This window comes from Fusarium sambucinum, chromosome I (assembly GCF_050947815.1).
Source record: "Fusarium sambucinum isolate potato_lamoka chromosome I, whole genome shotgun sequence".
In the NCBI taxonomy this organism is placed as follows: Eukaryota; Fungi; Ascomycota; class Sordariomycetes; order Hypocreales; family Nectriaceae; genus Fusarium; species Fusarium sambucinum.
Genome location: NC_139294.1, coordinates 8169317 through 8185239, shown reverse-complemented (window position 1 = coordinate 8185239; position 15923 = coordinate 8169317). Strand labels below are relative to the sequence as shown.

At 49.1% G+C, this 15923-nt stretch overlaps 5 protein-coding genes across 5 annotated transcripts; 4 read left to right on the top strand and 1 right to left on the bottom strand.

The window, feature by feature from the left end:
• Positions 1-235: 235 nt before the first annotated feature.
• Positions 236-1515, top strand: FSST1_005400 (uncharacterized protein; the record flags this gene model as incomplete). Its single annotated transcript, XM_083231670.1, has 2 exons — positions 236-310; positions 361-1515. The coding sequence occupies 2 exons, from the start codon at positions 236-238 to the stop codon at positions 1513-1515; spliced, it is 1230 nt and encodes a 409-aa protein (XP_083088830.1).
• A 294-nt stretch (positions 1516-1809) lies between these two features.
• Positions 1810-2632, bottom strand: FSST1_005399 (Mss4-like protein; the record flags this gene model as incomplete). The annotated part of the gene is made up of 5 exons (XM_083231669.1): positions 1810-1894; positions 1957-2119; positions 2177-2314; positions 2373-2484; positions 2618-2632. 5 exons carry the CDS (start codon positions 2630-2632, stop codon positions 1810-1812), a joined length of 513 nt encoding a protein of 170 aa, XP_083088829.1.
• A 349-nt stretch (positions 2633-2981) lies between these two features.
• On the top strand, positions 2982-5375 carry FSST1_005398 (bifunctional aminoimidazole ribotide synthase/glycinamide ribotide synthase; the record flags this gene model as incomplete). The annotated part of the gene is made up of 1 exon (XM_083231668.1): positions 2982-5375. The coding sequence occupies one exon, from the start codon at positions 2982-2984 to the stop codon at positions 5373-5375; it is 2394 nt and encodes a 797-aa protein (XP_083088828.1).
• Positions 5376-6848: 1473 nt separating this feature from the next.
• FSST1_005397 (sphingosine hydroxylase) lies at positions 6849-8057 on the top strand (the record flags this gene model as incomplete). Its single annotated transcript, XM_083231667.1, has 2 exons — positions 6849-7569; positions 7657-8057. 2 exons carry the CDS (start codon positions 6849-6851, stop codon positions 8055-8057), a joined length of 1122 nt encoding a protein of 373 aa, XP_083088827.1.
• Positions 8058-13970: 5913 nt separating this feature from the next.
• Positions 13971-15752, top strand: FSST1_005396 (uncharacterized protein; the record flags this gene model as incomplete). Its single annotated transcript, XM_083231666.1, has 2 exons — positions 13971-14303; positions 14562-15752. 2 exons carry the CDS (start codon positions 13971-13973, stop codon positions 15750-15752), a joined length of 1524 nt encoding a protein of 507 aa, XP_083088826.1.
• Between the last annotated feature and the right edge of the window lie 171 nt (positions 15753-15923).

The following is a 15923-nucleotide window of genomic DNA, read 5'->3' as shown; positions in this document are numbered from 1 at the left end:
TGACTGTGTAAAAGTACCATGAAAGACATAGATATCGTCGCCTGAATCGCAAGGTGTCAGAGCAACCCCGCCATTGTGGCTTGATCCTGTCTCCGGTGGCTTGGTTGTGCGTCACTCCCGTGCCCAGTCGATTTAGGCCCAACTTAAGTTGACCTCGGACTTGTCTATTCCAACTTCATTCCTTCAATTCTAGGAACGAAAAGGCCTGTATCCTTCACTGCATAGACAACTCATCATGTCTAAATACAAAGATATTATGAAAAATGGGTGGCACCCTGAAAAGTCAGGTACAACCTTCAAGGGCCAAGTTGTAAGCAATCTCCTCTTCTTACCGACTATCAGAAGCTAACATCACGCCAGAAAGGTCTTGTTGGAAGAGGAAAGTCTGATGATGCCGACACAAGTAGCCATGTCTCTGTTCCTATATCGCAGCTGAAGGATCCTTCAACCTTTGCACCACCTCCCAAGCGTACTGGTACTGGCCTCATTCCAGCAGCACCCAGAAAGGATACTGCCTCGCCATCGAACCATCAGGATCCTTACTACGCCCCTGTCTCGCAAGAACATGGATATACCAATCCTCAGGAACAAACAGAGGAGCCGCCAAAGCCTCGCGGTCCTTACCGTGTAAATACTACCGGCCTATCGACAGATAACCTACCTAGGCCGCCTGGAAGAAGAGACGGCGCCGATGGACGTTCAGCGCAGCCTCCATCTTATCAATCAGCCATGACGGGCGTAGGAGGAGGCAGAGCAGCGCCTCCTAGCCTACCACCCCGTCTTCCCCCGAGGACCAACTCTGCAAGCACAGTGGGGAGCTCGCCCGCCGCTAGCCCTGCTCCTATAGAAAATGGACTCCTGAACCAAGGAGCAGTGAGCCGCTTGGGTGCAGCAGGTATTAATGTCCCTGGCTTCGGCATTGGTCGCTCTAGCCCTGCGGCTGCTGCATCTCCTAGCCCACCTCCACCTCCACGCCCCGGCGTCGCTTCACCTCCTCCTGCGAAGACTCCATCACATATGAGCGAACTACAGAACCGATTTTCTAAGCTCGGTACATCGTCATCTAATGCCAATGCAGCAGCGCCCTCACCTCCCAGCGAGGGAACTACGTGGGCGCAGAAACAAGCCGCCCTCAAGACTGCCTCATCGTTCCAAAAGGATCCTTCTTCAGTCTCCTTTTCGGACGCCCGAACAGCCGCCAGCACAGCCAACAACTTCCGTCAGCGCCATGGTGAACAAGTTGCCGCTGGAGCCAAGGCAGCAAATAATTTCAACCAAAAGTACGGCCTTTTGGACAAAGCACAGAGTTCTTACTCCAAATTACAAGGCGATCAAGCCCAAGACCAGGGCGATGCTTCTGGAGTATCATCCACGGGCATGGCAAGTGTAGCTGGAAAGAAGAAGCCACCGCCTCCACCTCCGCCAAAGAAGAAGCCAGCTCTGGTGAGCGCGTCGGCTCCTCCTACTGACGATGAACCACCGCCGATTCCCATGGCAACGAGGCCCCAGTTTTGATTTACACGGCACGAGTTAAGAAAACTAGCATTGCTAGGCGCTAACGGGGTTCGATTTACCAATATTATCTTAAAGCAACCACATTTATCACTGCAAAAAAGGCGACAAAGTAGCATAGTTGGAACTCGTAACTTCTTTCTTTCTTTTATTTCGTCTCGTCGCTGCATCTCGAGGGATATACCAGCGTCGAAATCGAGATTCGTGTGGCTCGTAATCTAAACAACTGCTCGCCTGTTTGTCATTGCAGACGGGATGGAGCAGAACCAAAAACATCACCGTGGCATTATTGCCAACCTAGACCTTCATCTCAGTGAGGCCGTGCTTCCAGACGATGATGTAAGGGGTAACGCCGTCCTCACGGTAGTTGAGGAGGACAACCCTACAAATTTGTTAGCAATCCATTACCATCAAAGTCAAAGTTGAGAAACGGGGAAATCGTACATGGCATCGGGGTCCATGGACTCGCCAGTGTAGAACTCGAAATCCTTGAAGTTGGGAAGAAGCTTGTCCTTGACGAACTTTGAAGCGCCGGTCTCGAAGGCCTTGACCTCGTCTTCGGAAGCATTCTTCTCCTGGAGGGCAGCCTTAACGCGCTTCATGTAACCTAAATTGAAGTTAGCAAACTACTCGGTCCTTGGTCATTTGTGAGGTCTCTCTATACCCTTGAGGTAGGTCAGGTAGCTCTTCTTGTCGAAGCTGGTGCTCTGAAGACGGAAGGAGTTGACAATGTTGTTGACCTTGACCACGGTGTCGTCGAGATCCTCAGCAGCCTCCTCAGCGGAAGCGTTGGCACCGATGTCTGGAAGACAATGTCAGCAAAAGTAACGAGGCTTGTTTGAACATTTGCTGTTGCATACCAACGTTGACGTTACCCTCCTCGATCATGGCGCAGTCGGCCTCGTAGACGATGCCATCGACCTCCTTGAGGTCGTAGGAGTCGGAGATGAGCTCGTCACCGTTGAGGATGTCCTGTAGTTGCAGTCGTCAGTGAAAGATCATGCGAATAGTACCACAACCAAGCGCGGGGTAGAAAGATCAACAGAAGGCGGGGTACTGAAGATGGCAAGCAATGTAGAGCAACGGGATTATTGGGGGGTCGTACCTTGTAGATAAGCATGATGGCGGTTTGAGTCTGTTGGACCTTTTGGAGATGGATAGGATAGGATGGTGAGAAGAGAAAAGACTGGCAAAAGAGGAGCGCAGCAGAGGGAGAGAAATAGAGCCTGATGATAATAAAAATCAAAGGCCCAGTGGCGGGGTAGTGGGGGCTTCAAAGAGATTAGCGGCACGCAAAGTAAAAAAGGCACATCTAGACGCCGTAAATTTTTTCCGCTACCCTACCGTAAGCTCTCAGCCAATCAAGCTTCCCAGGTGGATTCAGATTCTTGAACCTTGCCGATTCTCGGAATCGCTTCCATTTTGTACGATTTGTTTTTTTACCTCGTCACATATTTTCGCGATCAACTATGGCCGACCTCCGAATTTTGCTCATCGGCAACGGTGGCCGTGAGCACGCTCTGGCTTGGAAGCTTAGCCAGTCTTCTCGAGTTGAGCAGATCTTTGCTGTCCCGGGTAACGGAGGTACTGCTGGATGCCCCAAGACCTCCAACGTCACTTCAGTCAAGGCCGAAGATTTCGCTGGTCTTATCAAGTTCTCCCAAGAAAATGGGATTAACCTGGTCGTCCCCGGTCCCGAGGCCCCTCTCGTTGACGGTGTTGAGGGATGGTTCCGAAACGCAGGCATCCCCTGCTTCGGTCCCTCGAAGGAGGCAGCGCGCCTTGAGGGCAGCAAGACCTACTCTAAGGATTTCATGAAAAAGTACAACGTTCCAACTGCCGCTTACGAGAATTTCTCCGATTACACCAAGGCCTGTGCCTACGTTGACAGCGTCGATCATGACGTTGTCATCAAGGCCACTGGTCTTGCCGCTGGAAAGGGTGTTATTCTTCCCGAGACCAAGGAGGAGGCAAAGGCTGCCCTGAAGCAAATTATGGTTGACAAGGAGTTTGGCGATGCTGGCGATGAGGTTGTTATCGAGGAGCTTCTGATTGGTGACGAGCTCAGTGTTCTCACCTTCTGCGATGGCTACGCTATCCGATCCCTGCCTCTCGCTCAGGACCACAAGCGCATCTTTGACGGAGACCAGGGCCCCAACACTGGTGGCATGGGCTGCTATGCGCCTACAAACATTGCTACCAAGGAGCTTACCGAGCTCATTGACCGCGAGATTCTCGAGCCCACCATCTCCGGCATGCGACGAGAGCAGCAACCTTTCCGCGGTGTTCTTTTCACTGGTCTTATGATCACCAGCAAGGGCCCTAAGGTCCTCGAGTACAACGTCCGATTCGGTGATCCCGAGACACAGACTGTCCTTCCTCTTCTCTCTGCTGATACCGATTTGGCCGAGATCATGCTTGCTTGTGCCAATGGATACCTTGACAACTGCAAGCTGACCATCGAGAACAAGTTCAGCGCTACTGTTGTTCTTGCTTCTGGTGGTTACCCCGGTTCTTACCCTAAGGGCAAGGCCATGACTGTTCAGACTCCGCCTCCCGGTTGCAACATCTTCCATGCCGGTACCACACTTGACAGCGATGGTCTCAAGACCTCTGGCGGTCGTGTTATTGCTATCAACGCTGTTGGCGACTCTCTCCGAGCTGCTGTCGATGCCGCCTACGCTGCCCTCGACAACAAGGCTATCGAGTTTGAGGGTGCTTTCTACCGAAAGGACATTGCTCACCGTGCGTTCCGTTCTACTGAGCAGGCTTCTATGACCTACGCCCAGGCTGGTGTCGATATTCAGGCCGGTAACGATTTCGTCGAGAAGATCAAGAAGGCCGTCGCCAGCACCAAGCGACCTGGCGCTGACGCCGAGATTGGTGGCTTCGGTGGTGAGGTTGACCTGTCAAAGGCCGGTTACCCCCAAGCCCCCATCATCGTTGGTGCCATTGATGGTGTCGGTACCAAGCTCATGATTGCTCAGGCCATGAAGAAGCACGACACTGTTGGTATTGATCTGGTTGCTATGAACGTCAACGATCTTGTTGTTCAGGGTGCTACTCCTGTTATGTTCCTCGACTACTACGGCTGCAGCAAGCTGGACCTCTCCACTGCCGCTGATTTCGTTCAGGGTGTTGCTGACGGATGCCGTCAAGCTGGTTGTGCTCTTGTTGGTGGCGAGACTGCTGAGATGCCAGGCATGTATCAGAAGGATGATTATGATGCTGCTGGTTGCGCTGTTGGTACTGTTACTGCTGAGGCCAAGCTCCCCCGAAAGGACGACATGGGCCAGGATGATGTTCTCCTTGGTCTTGGTTCCGCCGGTGTTCACTCCAACGGGTTCTCTCTTGCTCGCCGTATCGTCACTCACGCTGGTCTGAGCTACACTGACGCCGCTCCCTGGGATCAGTCCACCACAGTTGGCGAGTCTCTCCTCACCCCTACTCGAATCTACGTCAAGGCTCTCCTCCCCATCCTTTCTGAGATCAAGGGTCTTGCTCACATCACTGGTGGCGGTCTCGTCGAGAACGTACCCCGCATGATCCCCGAATCTCTTGCCGCCGAGATCGAGTTTGGCTCATGGGAGATTCCCCCTGTCTTCAAGTGGCTCCGTGAGGCTGGCAACGTCGAGCCTATCGAGATGTGCCGCACCTTCAACTCTGGCGTTGGTATGGTTATCGCCGTCGATGCCACAAAGGCCGATGCTGTTGCCCAGACCCTCACTGATGGCGGCGAGAAGGTGTACCGCATCGGTCGTCTCACCCGACGAGACCAAGGCGAGGCTTGCCTCATTCACAACGTCGACTCGTGGAAGGCTGAGACTACGGTGCCTAGCAAGCGAAAGAATATTGGAGCGTGATTGGGATAAGAAAATATGCGATTTATGGAGTCAATTCGGTTTTATGATGGGATAGGAATACAGGTTAAAATGGGGTTAGAAATTATGTATGAGGACGAGATAGAAGGCATGCTTGCGATGGTATTTCGTAAAGCCGATTCAATGAATGAAAAATGATTTTTGCGTTTCAATCCTCCGCTTTCTATCACCAAGTTGATTTCCATCTAAAAAATAATGGATGGGATTTACACATGTGTGATTGCAATATAGTTAGTTAATAGGCCAGACATGGTCCAATAGAATTACACGGCAGACGTGGTAGAGTCATATCCAGTATCAGTGCTTGGTTAGGTACCTCATAACTCCTGTCTGAGCACATAAATATTATCTCGAGATCGAATTGTTTATCCAAATAGGACCACAGTATCCGGAAGCCGCGGTGATTTTTGCACGCCTGTTCAAGTTATGATCTCCAACGCCTGACAAGGTAAGCCAGGGGTCAAGTTTGCCCCGGATTTATACGCGGGTTGGGCTTGCTTCACGCTCGCACTCAAGCCAGGGAAAAGGAATCTAAACGACCACAGCTGGCATGTTCTAGGGGGTATTTGAATAAACGACGCATGACCTGTTGGTGACGTTTCAGTGGCATGAGCCACAAGAGGCTTTGCAAGGCTTGGTCTACGCTCATGCATGAATTAATAGGGAAACATGACATTCGTACGTTTTCTGAGTCCATTGAAAGCAATGACAGTTATTAGTGAACCCACTTTCTTAACAGTGTAGTTTTGTGCCATGTTACAGGTACTTTGGCACATGTGATTGATTTAATGTAATTAAACTGTCAGCACAGTGACACGCGTGGGCTGATGCCGATGCCGATGCCGCCACTCGACGGTGATACAAAATGTCATGATCCTTGATGCGACGTTGGGAATTGCTCTTCAGGAGAGCGAGGCCTGAAATGGCGCATCAAACTTCTGCAAAAGGAGATTGATTACTGTACTGCAATCTCTTGGCACGGCTCTATAGACTTTTTGAGGGTCCCGTCGGGTCACGTCCTTCCCCATCGCACAGTTGATTGTCTCCGAAGCTCCCGGGCAAAACGTACTGTATATCAGTATTTTTCGCTTGTACCTGAGGTGGGTTGCCACTTTAGAGGACCCAGCGGCGCGAGCGATTGGACCAACGCGCCTTAATCTAATCTTCGGGCCCCTACCAGCCCAGCTTAGTCCCGTCTTAATAACTTGATCTTGCCTTCCATCCAAAAGCTTGACACTCCCTTTTCCCTCCAATTCCTTGTATCCTCCTGACCCTCATTTGTCCAAAAGAGACTCAACTGTTGAGTAATTGGTTTTCTTATTTTGCTTGCTATTTACAGTTGTGCGGCTTGCGCTCAACTTCCAACTCACTCGCTCCTTGTCCAATTCGACTACTTCTAAATTTATACTCGCGACGCATCAAAAGTATAGCACATACTCTAATATTCAACCCGTCATGGGCAACGACAGCTCCATCCTCGCCGACGGTTCCGCGATGGTTGCGCCCGGCACATCTTTCAACCACACGCTCTTCGACACAGCTTTACCGCCGCTGCCTGTCTTCAGCCTCGAGGTTCAGCCTGACCTCTTGTCCTGGGTCTCCGACTTTTGGCTCAATCTGTTGCTCCCTGTCGTCGTCTATTGGGCCTTGTCTCTCACCTTTCACGCCATCGACGTACTCGACTTATTCCCTCAATACCGACTTCACACGCCCGAAGAAATCACAAAGCGCAATCACGTTTCCCGTTATCACGTCGCTCGCGATGTTATCCTGCAGCAGATCATCCAGGTCGTCACCGGCGCACTCCTTGCCTTGTCGGAACCCGCCGAGATGGTAGGCAAGGGCGAGTATGACGTTGCTATTTGGGCTACCCGCATTCGTATCGCCCAAAGAGCTCTTCCAACTCTCCTCGGTCTCGTCGGCCTCAATGCCACCGCCATTTCAAAGGGTCTTCTTGAATCCCATCCCCTGCTGGCCGGGGCTATCGCTGGTGGTTACTACCCTTCTCTCGTCAACGCAAACTCAGAGCCTGCTTTCGCGTCTTGGGAGATAACATTGGCCAAGATCATCTACAACTTCATGATTCCCGGCCTCCAATACTTTATCGGCGCTGCCATCATCGATACTTGGCAGTACTTCCTCCACCGGTTGATGCACGTCAACAAGTGGCTGTATGGTAAGTTTCACGCAAGCAAAGCGTTGCTGGCTTCTACGACATCTTCGCTGTCAATTGAGTTTCGACATAGCTAACTTGAGTCTGTAGCTCACTTCCACTCCCGCCACCACCGTCTTTATGTGCCTTACGCCTACGGTGCTCTCTACAACCATCCTGTTGAGGGATTCCTCCTCGATACTCTTGGTGCTGCCGTCGCATTCAAGGTTACTCGCATGACTCTTCGCCAGGGCATTCTGTTCTTCTCCATGTCCACAATCAAGACTGTCGACGACCACTGTGGCTACGCTTTCCCATGGGACCCTCTTCAGCTCGTTACCAGTAATAACGCCGAATACCACGACATTCACCACCAACACTACGGAATCAAGACCAACTTTGCCCAGCCTTTCTTCACATTCTGGGACACTCTTCTCGACACAAAGTACAAGGGCTCAAGAACCAACAAGCCCAGCGAGAAGAAGGCCAAGCAAGAGGCCAAGGCCCAGTAGATCTGTCTGGGGCATTGACACATGAACAGTTTTGATTTCAGCATGAGGAGTACATGATACACAAACCAATGAGAAAATAAAAACATTACTTGGGTGCCGGGAATCGCTGGCATGCGATCGGTTTGTCAACACTTTTTTTCGATGGGGCGCTTTTGCTACGGGTTGGATTGGTTGCGAGCATGACATCTTTTTCGGCATCGACAATTATCATCAAGGCTCGAAGCTTACGGTAATATCTTTAATTCACGGCTTTAATGAGGCGCCTGATGGACCAACTCCTTGGGCCTAATATATTCTTCCCACTTTCGTTATCATCAAGCCACCACTCTGGCATGTCATTGAATCCCTCCGCGATAATCGAGGCAGAGCTGGTTGGGTAGCAGCGTGGAGTGACTGTTGAGGGAACGGTGCTGCTGGGTGGGAGTGTTTTTTACTCTGTTTGTTTTGCATATGAATTTGTACCATACTGTTTGGAATGCGGTGTACGGATCGCTTTTAGCGGCAGGGAAAGCACATGCAATTGGAAGATTGTCAACTTGAAGCTCATTCCTGCAGAAGCGAAAACAGGACATAGTCGAAACAGGGGGGGATACACCAAGAGAATGAATTCACACAAGTACATAATACTGTGAATCAGATTGACTCTCAGGATAGCATTGTGAAGCAGATTATCAACAGTTGTTATTTTGAAACTGAGATGCATCGTATCGTGGACTTTGTGTTGTTGTTGGATGTGTGAGGTACTCGGTTCGCCCTTTTGAGTTGGACGAAACTTGAATGGGTTATTTCATAGCACATCGTTGGTCTCAAGGAGATTCGCTGCGTTCAGACTTGAGTATTATCGGGTTGAATATCGTGTTGCACATGGTGAACTGAAGCATGAGCCATAGAAGCAGCAATAAGAGTCTCAACAAGACATGTTAGACAACGACATAGCCATACAGCTTGCTGCAATATGTGTTGCTGTTGGGTTTTGTACAATACTCAAAGCTTGCACAGTAGTATCAGTATTGTCAAATATGATGTCGTCAATGTGTCAACATACGATGAAACTTTGTGTCGTAAACATCAGAGAGACGGTGTCAACAGTCAACAGAGTGAGCTTGGAGCTGCCATATTTCGCATCAACAATACTACGCAACTTGGTAGTTGACCAATGTAGGTAGACAAAGGAACCTTGCGAAACCTGGGTGTCATGAGGTAACATGATTAGTGCCGAGGTCGAAATGTCATCATCATGATAACTTTTGCGGTCTGCTTACCCTATAGAATGTAGGAGGAGCATTTCAAGATGCACTTTTTACTCGAGTATTATCAAATTTTATTTCCAAATATTATAGTAGTCGATCAAGAGAATGGTAACTACTAAGACGAAAACTCTTCACAAGAAATCTTATCTATGCGTCTGATTGAAGTGTATCGATGAGCTTGTTTATGCGGCGTGGAGCTTTACACTTACACTAACACCTCACCAAACATCCCAATATCACGTCACATATCTTATCTGGTTTTGAAAATGTTTACGTTTATTAAATATTGTTAGTCTGTAAATTAACTACTGACTGTATGATTGTTTTGAAATGACCTGCAGAAAAGGGAGTGTTTGGGTTGACTACACCATAATGAGTGGTCAGAAATTACATCACTTGTTTGCCTGCCCACTCTTCCATCAACGACTCCACATTTCAACAACTGAAATGTTTCTTGAGCGTGAATAACTTATTGACGAACTGACTAGGTACACTATGTGATTTATCTCCTGTACCGGAAGAAACTACGGCACTGAGAAGCGGTGAAACGCCGAGACAAAAACGCTTTGATCAATAGTAGGTTCGATACGCGGGGAATAGTAGCCTCGAAATTGGTTATCACGTCTACCCACATAGAAGACGTTGTATTAAATTTGGCGCGCCGTTTCTGTTTTTTAGGACTAAAAAAGCACCGGCCCGATAGGTTCGGTCTATAATTATAAGGGTGGCTCTCGGAGATGAAGATGTTCGCTGGTTGTATGTAGGGCGTTCGTTGAATGATGTATCTTTGTGTCGCATTCCACAATGACAAGCCGGATAGGGAAAACATTAACTGCCTGTTTGTCTTAGCCACAAGAACTATACTATGTAATACACGAGTTGTACAAACATAACCAGCAGAGTGGATAGTTCGGTAGTCTAGTGACAAATGTTTCATATAGAAGATAACGGCACGGGGAAGAACAAGCGAGGAGTACTCTGTACTTTATGTGCATTAGACATACCTGAGAAGACGGTTCGTCATCTTCCGCCTTGGCACCCTGTCAGCATGGATAGTTAGAGTAAAATTCTTTCATGATTTTTTTCTTGATGTTGATCAATGTATCCACATACAAACAGGGAGATAGGCTGGGGAGGGAGAGAAGACTATAGTATATTAATCCTCCACAACGAAATGGGTCTGAATTGGCGCCAGGATGAGAAAAGCAAAAGACATGGCACAGGTGCCTTGGCAATATCAAGTTCCTTGGAAAGTATTTCGAAGGATAGGATGAGAATATTGTGACGTGATTCAGCACCAACAAAAGCAAAGTCAACAAAGCGTTGGAAGGGGGATGATGATAAGGAGACATCTGCATCCGAGACAATAAAAGTAAAACAAGGTTGAAAGCTTGCATGGTTAGCAGTTGTGTAATTAATTGTGCATGCCTTCTGCAGCTGCAGCTTAAAGTGCGTAGAAGGCGTCGAGAAGAAAACGTTGATGATTGGGGCTTGCAGTTGTTGCCCGCGGTGATGACCGACGACGTGGCTGCGATGGATGCCAACCGAATAACTTAGTAACTATCTATGCGGGCTTATGCGGATACAAACCTCTCCTCCATTTCCTTTTTCTTTTTCCGTACTTCCGGGTCAGGTCTGGTCAGACCTCTTCTATTATTGACTCTCCCTATCCCTAGAGCGCCGACACCAAATTGCCCATAAAGACGGCGGCCAGGCGGGTTTCAGTGGCTTCAGCTAACAGGACCCTGAATTTTCATGTCAACCAGTGCTCGAGCTTATAAGTGGAGAGCTCAGACTGAAATGAGACCTGCCTCTTGAAAAGTCACAGGTGAGGAACATTTGTTTTGGACTTGTACAATTACTTGTTTTTATTTATTTCGACATGATCATGTGTTGTTGCAACAAATTCAAGTAAGCAGCCCACACTCTTAGAGACTATTGCAGCCGAATTATTGACGAGTTGTTGTGTCTGGCCAATCCTGATCACACCCGTCCCTCCCCTTTTGAGGACCCAAGACATAGCAATTAGCCAAATGTCGGCAGTAATAAATCGCACAGCCAGCCAACCTGTCATGCCCACAAGATGCCCCATCTTTTATGACGCCCTTGGTAGTACTAAGGAGTTCCTCCATCCCAGAATCCCGGCTGGGTTTGGTGATAATCCTTGTCAGTTGGCGATCCACAAGGTCTCAGGCTGAGCACTAACGCTCGTTCGAGCTTAGAAGATCATGTTCAGTTCGATGTTGCAAGCACTCGAGACGCCTACTCGGCCAATGGTGGCTAACCAATGTTCGATATGCTAGGAAACCCTTGTTATTGTGATGCCGACTAAAGAAGATCGGTCTTGTTTCCCTGAGGCCTTTGTCTGTCTTTGTCCCTTTGTTGTCAGTTTCACAATCCTCATCATGCATGTCTTTGTTCTGCTCTGTGTTTAGAGAGCTCACCGACCATAATAGTGATTGTCATGTCGTGCTAGTCAATGACTGTAGATCTTCGCATAGAGGCATGCATCTGTGCTGTCTATTGGTGATCATCAATCGCGGGAGGTAACCTTGAAGAAGCAGGCAATATCTAGTAGCGCAAGCCCGATAGACCAATAACCCAAGACCGATCCCGGAAGCAGCAAGTCTCCCCCCTTGTTGTTGACGCCTTTTTGCAAGGTTTAGGAGCCTCTCAACCTCTCACGACCTCAGCTTGGCTGGTCCTACTGGAGGCCAGACCAATACATGCAACATGGGCTGAGCTGAATTGTTATGAGTCTGTTCCAATCGCAACAAGCGAAGTGATGGAGTTTCTTGTTTTACCTACTAACCTTAATAGATTGGCGAGGCCTTTCGCTCTATCTACTTACGTCAGGTTTAATTAATTCGAAGAGTGGAAGGAGCTTTCCTTCCCCATCTTTGCCAGATTCCTGGATCTTTCCTCCCGTTCTTTCCGCAATCTTGAATTCCAAAGCCATTGTTCAGCCAAGGCAAGGTGGGAAGGAACCTAGTCTCACATTTCCTTCCTTTTTCCAATCTACTGAATTCACATCTTCCATGTTTCTGCATCTACTTTTCTCCCTTCTTCCCTCTCATCCATTCCTCATCTGAGACTGAGACGACCAATAACGCAAACTAAACGAAGCCAAACACAATTAAACCTGAGTCTACGTCTCTTTGTTAGTGGAACCCTCGTCCGCACGCGCGCCTTTGCACTTGCACTTACACTTGCACTTGCAGCATCGATCACCTTGGGGCCACGACTTTGCTCGAGTGTCGCAGGCGAGAAGCAAGCAAACTCCGTCACGAACAGCAGCAAGCAAGCAACTACACTAGCCGCCCTTGGTTCTCCGCTCACGCCTTTGTTCCATCTGCGTTGTGCTGCTTCGCCTCAGACGCCGAATATTCTCGTCTCGCTTCCACGTCGCCTGGCATTTAATGCCCTGCGCTTAAGCGCTGTCCCTCTGTGCCGCATTCCGTATCTGAATTTGCCCCATCTCTCGGTAACCGTTGATATTCGTCAAGCATTGTTCCAAAAACTCCGTCGCAGCGCTTACTGTCAGTCAAGTCCCAGGGCCCTCGACAGATCATTGGCCGCCAGCAAGTTCGCAGTAGTTTGGTAGTCTCACATCCAATCATCAACATCCAATCTCGGGTCTCAAACACCATTCCGCGCCTGTCTGAACATGCGACGAACACCTCATGGTGTTTCATCGGCCTCATATTGTTGCTTAATCTAGAGCTCTCAGAGTTCCCAGCATCCGAGTCTTTAGGCGCTATCGTGGGCCTTTTTTTGGCTGCTTTGCCATATTAGTCCCAAGCTCATCAATAATCCCTACATCGGATTCTTCCATATTAACTGAGGACCCGTCACTTGTTGCTTGTCATGGATCCATCAACAACTCTCTTTACTTTCTTGCTGTGAGTTTGGACCATTTTTTGTTTCTTCTTTCTTCAAATCATTTTCTTCTTTGTTTGCTTGTTTGCTCCCTCCCTTACTTCGCTTCTCGCTGGTCGACCCCTGCGGATCGCCTTTACGAAACCGTTGATTCGGTCTAATCCCGCTACAACCATTGTTCTTTTATTCCCTTGTTGAATCGCATTCATCTCGATTGCGACAGCTTCAATCTCCGAGCATTCCCTTTGTGTTTCAATTATCGAACGTTACCATTCCACTCTGTACCCCGGATCGGCACTCGTTACCTAGAAGTGTCTTAATTGCCGTGGTATGCTCCAATTGTCTTATTCTTCTCACGCCCTTGCATGAATATCATCTGAATCTGGTTCTGTCCCCGACCAGCCCCCTAGTGTTCAAGACACGAGTATGGGAGAAAAAAAACAAAGTCGCATGTTTTCTTTTTGTTACGATGGCTGCGCGAAGTCTGAGCTGAAGCCAGCGTCGGATGTATCCCAGCCAGCCTCCCTCCAGCTGCACTGCTTGGTATGGATACACGTGTGAATGAGAAATGGTTGGGCTCAGCTGGAAGGCTGTTGTATCTGCCGGGTATCAAACCCACGGATCGATCCATGGGTTCCCTGGTCTCCCCACGATTGCCAGCTCTATCACTCATGTCCACCAAGTTGTTTCCTTACCACGTACCCCTTGACCCCAGTGAGTGTGGCTGGCTGTGGTGCAATTTCCCAAATTTACCCATCTTTTCCTTTACTTCTATTCCACTTCCATGCCTTTACCCGATAGCTCTCAACGACGGCCGCTGACAAGCATCCCCAGTCAAACACACCCATCAACTCAGTCCGTGCATCTCATTGGGTCGTGGGACAATTTTAGCCAATCTCACCCCATGCAACGAGACACCCGGCGGGGCCGTGACCAGTGGAGAGGTTGCTATTCTTTTCGTGACATTGTCTGTGACGACGTTTCCGTCTCGGCTTCTGCGACGTGCGCTGGCTCAGGCGTAGCTACAGGCGCTGGAACAAGCTCAAGCTCAGGTACCGCTTCGTATCCCGTCAAGAGGCACGGTGGTCTCAAGATGGGTCATACCTATTATTACTACGTATGTACTGTACCTCTTCTATCTGTTTCGGTTCACCATATTGCACTGCATGGCTTAACAAAACCATCCCTCTCCCTTGCGTCAAACTAACGAATATTTCCTGCTTGTACTTCCATTCGTTCATCTTTTACTTTTTCCCCCAACCACCTAAACACATTTAATCAACCTCTTCACGCTCACTTGTTTTCGATTCTTCATCCACTCTTTTGTATCATTTCTTAGTCCAGTCATTCATTCATTCTAATCATGGGCTTTCAGTATGAGCTAGATGGCTCCTTCGAGACACATGACCCAGCCTTGCCTTCAACCACAGCCTGTCCATATCTTCCTGGTCAAACAGTCAATACTTTAATCGTTCCTGTCGAGCAGGCTCTCCGACAGCGAAGTGCTTCACTTACATCCATACATACTGCCGATTTAAAAACCATGAACCCCGAATCCAAATACAACACACCTCGACCCGCACCCTCAGTACCAACCAACCACATTCCTTATCGGGTTGGCTCATCTCCCTCACTGCACCACAAGTCTTCTTCTAGGTCATTATCACCAGCCCCGGCGGCATGGAAGCGCTTGTTTGGTCGCAAGACCAATTCAGAGGGGGAGCGTGGCCGATCTCCAGTTCCCAATGACACACCCGAGGATACAGAGTACCGCTGCACAACACCATCAGAGGGCACTCGCACAAGAGATATCTCACCTGAGTCTCTTCGGCGCTTCCTATCCGATGATAGCCCTCGTCCCGGATCCAGCCTTAGCGAGAGGCCATCGATCATGATTCCCGAAGATATCGTGGAGGATAATGAAAACGATGATGATGACAACTTCGCCTCTTCGGCGGTCTCTGATGGCCAGCCTTACGTTACTCATCTCTCACCGCCCCCCTTCAAACGATCTCTTTCCTCCGAATCTGTCAGGACCGACATGCTTCAGTCCAGCTCGCTTCGCCCAATGTCTGCCAAGTCATCCAAACAGAGTTTGTTAGAGACCACCAGCGTGCCTGCGTCAGCAGTGATACCTTCTCGCCCCAGGTTAGAATCACTCCGACCACGAATCAACCCTGCGACGAGCTTCTTCTTGTCGCCGGCCACTCCAAACTTCCCTGAGGATGACGGAATCAACTTCTTTGACCTTACTGATGACGAGGACGATGTTGTATCAAACAACAATAGCGAGATTCTTTCATTTCAACCAGCACCTGGCATGCTTTCTACCACCGACTCTTTCGAGTGCTACAGCCTCCCAGAGTCGCAAGGGCATGGGTCCAAGATCACCGAGTCTCAATCACCTTACCCGAAGGTGAACTCTCCTACTCTGCTCCCCCGAGATGATTCGGGCTTTGCTGTCAGCGGAAGCAACTTCCTTGGTGCACCCATTGACACAGGACTGGATGACTTTGCGGCCGAGTTGGGATGGATGGCCGATATCATTGGGTCCAAGGTCAACTAGGCATCGACAATAGAAACCGTTTCTTCCCTTACGATATTACACACCAACCTTGACTAAGGATCAAACACACCAAATTTTACAATTTACATCGTTACCACAGCGTTTCCTTCCAGTTATTGAAAATTTCCGTTCAACATTCGATGAACATAATCACAGCGGGGTTTGCATTTC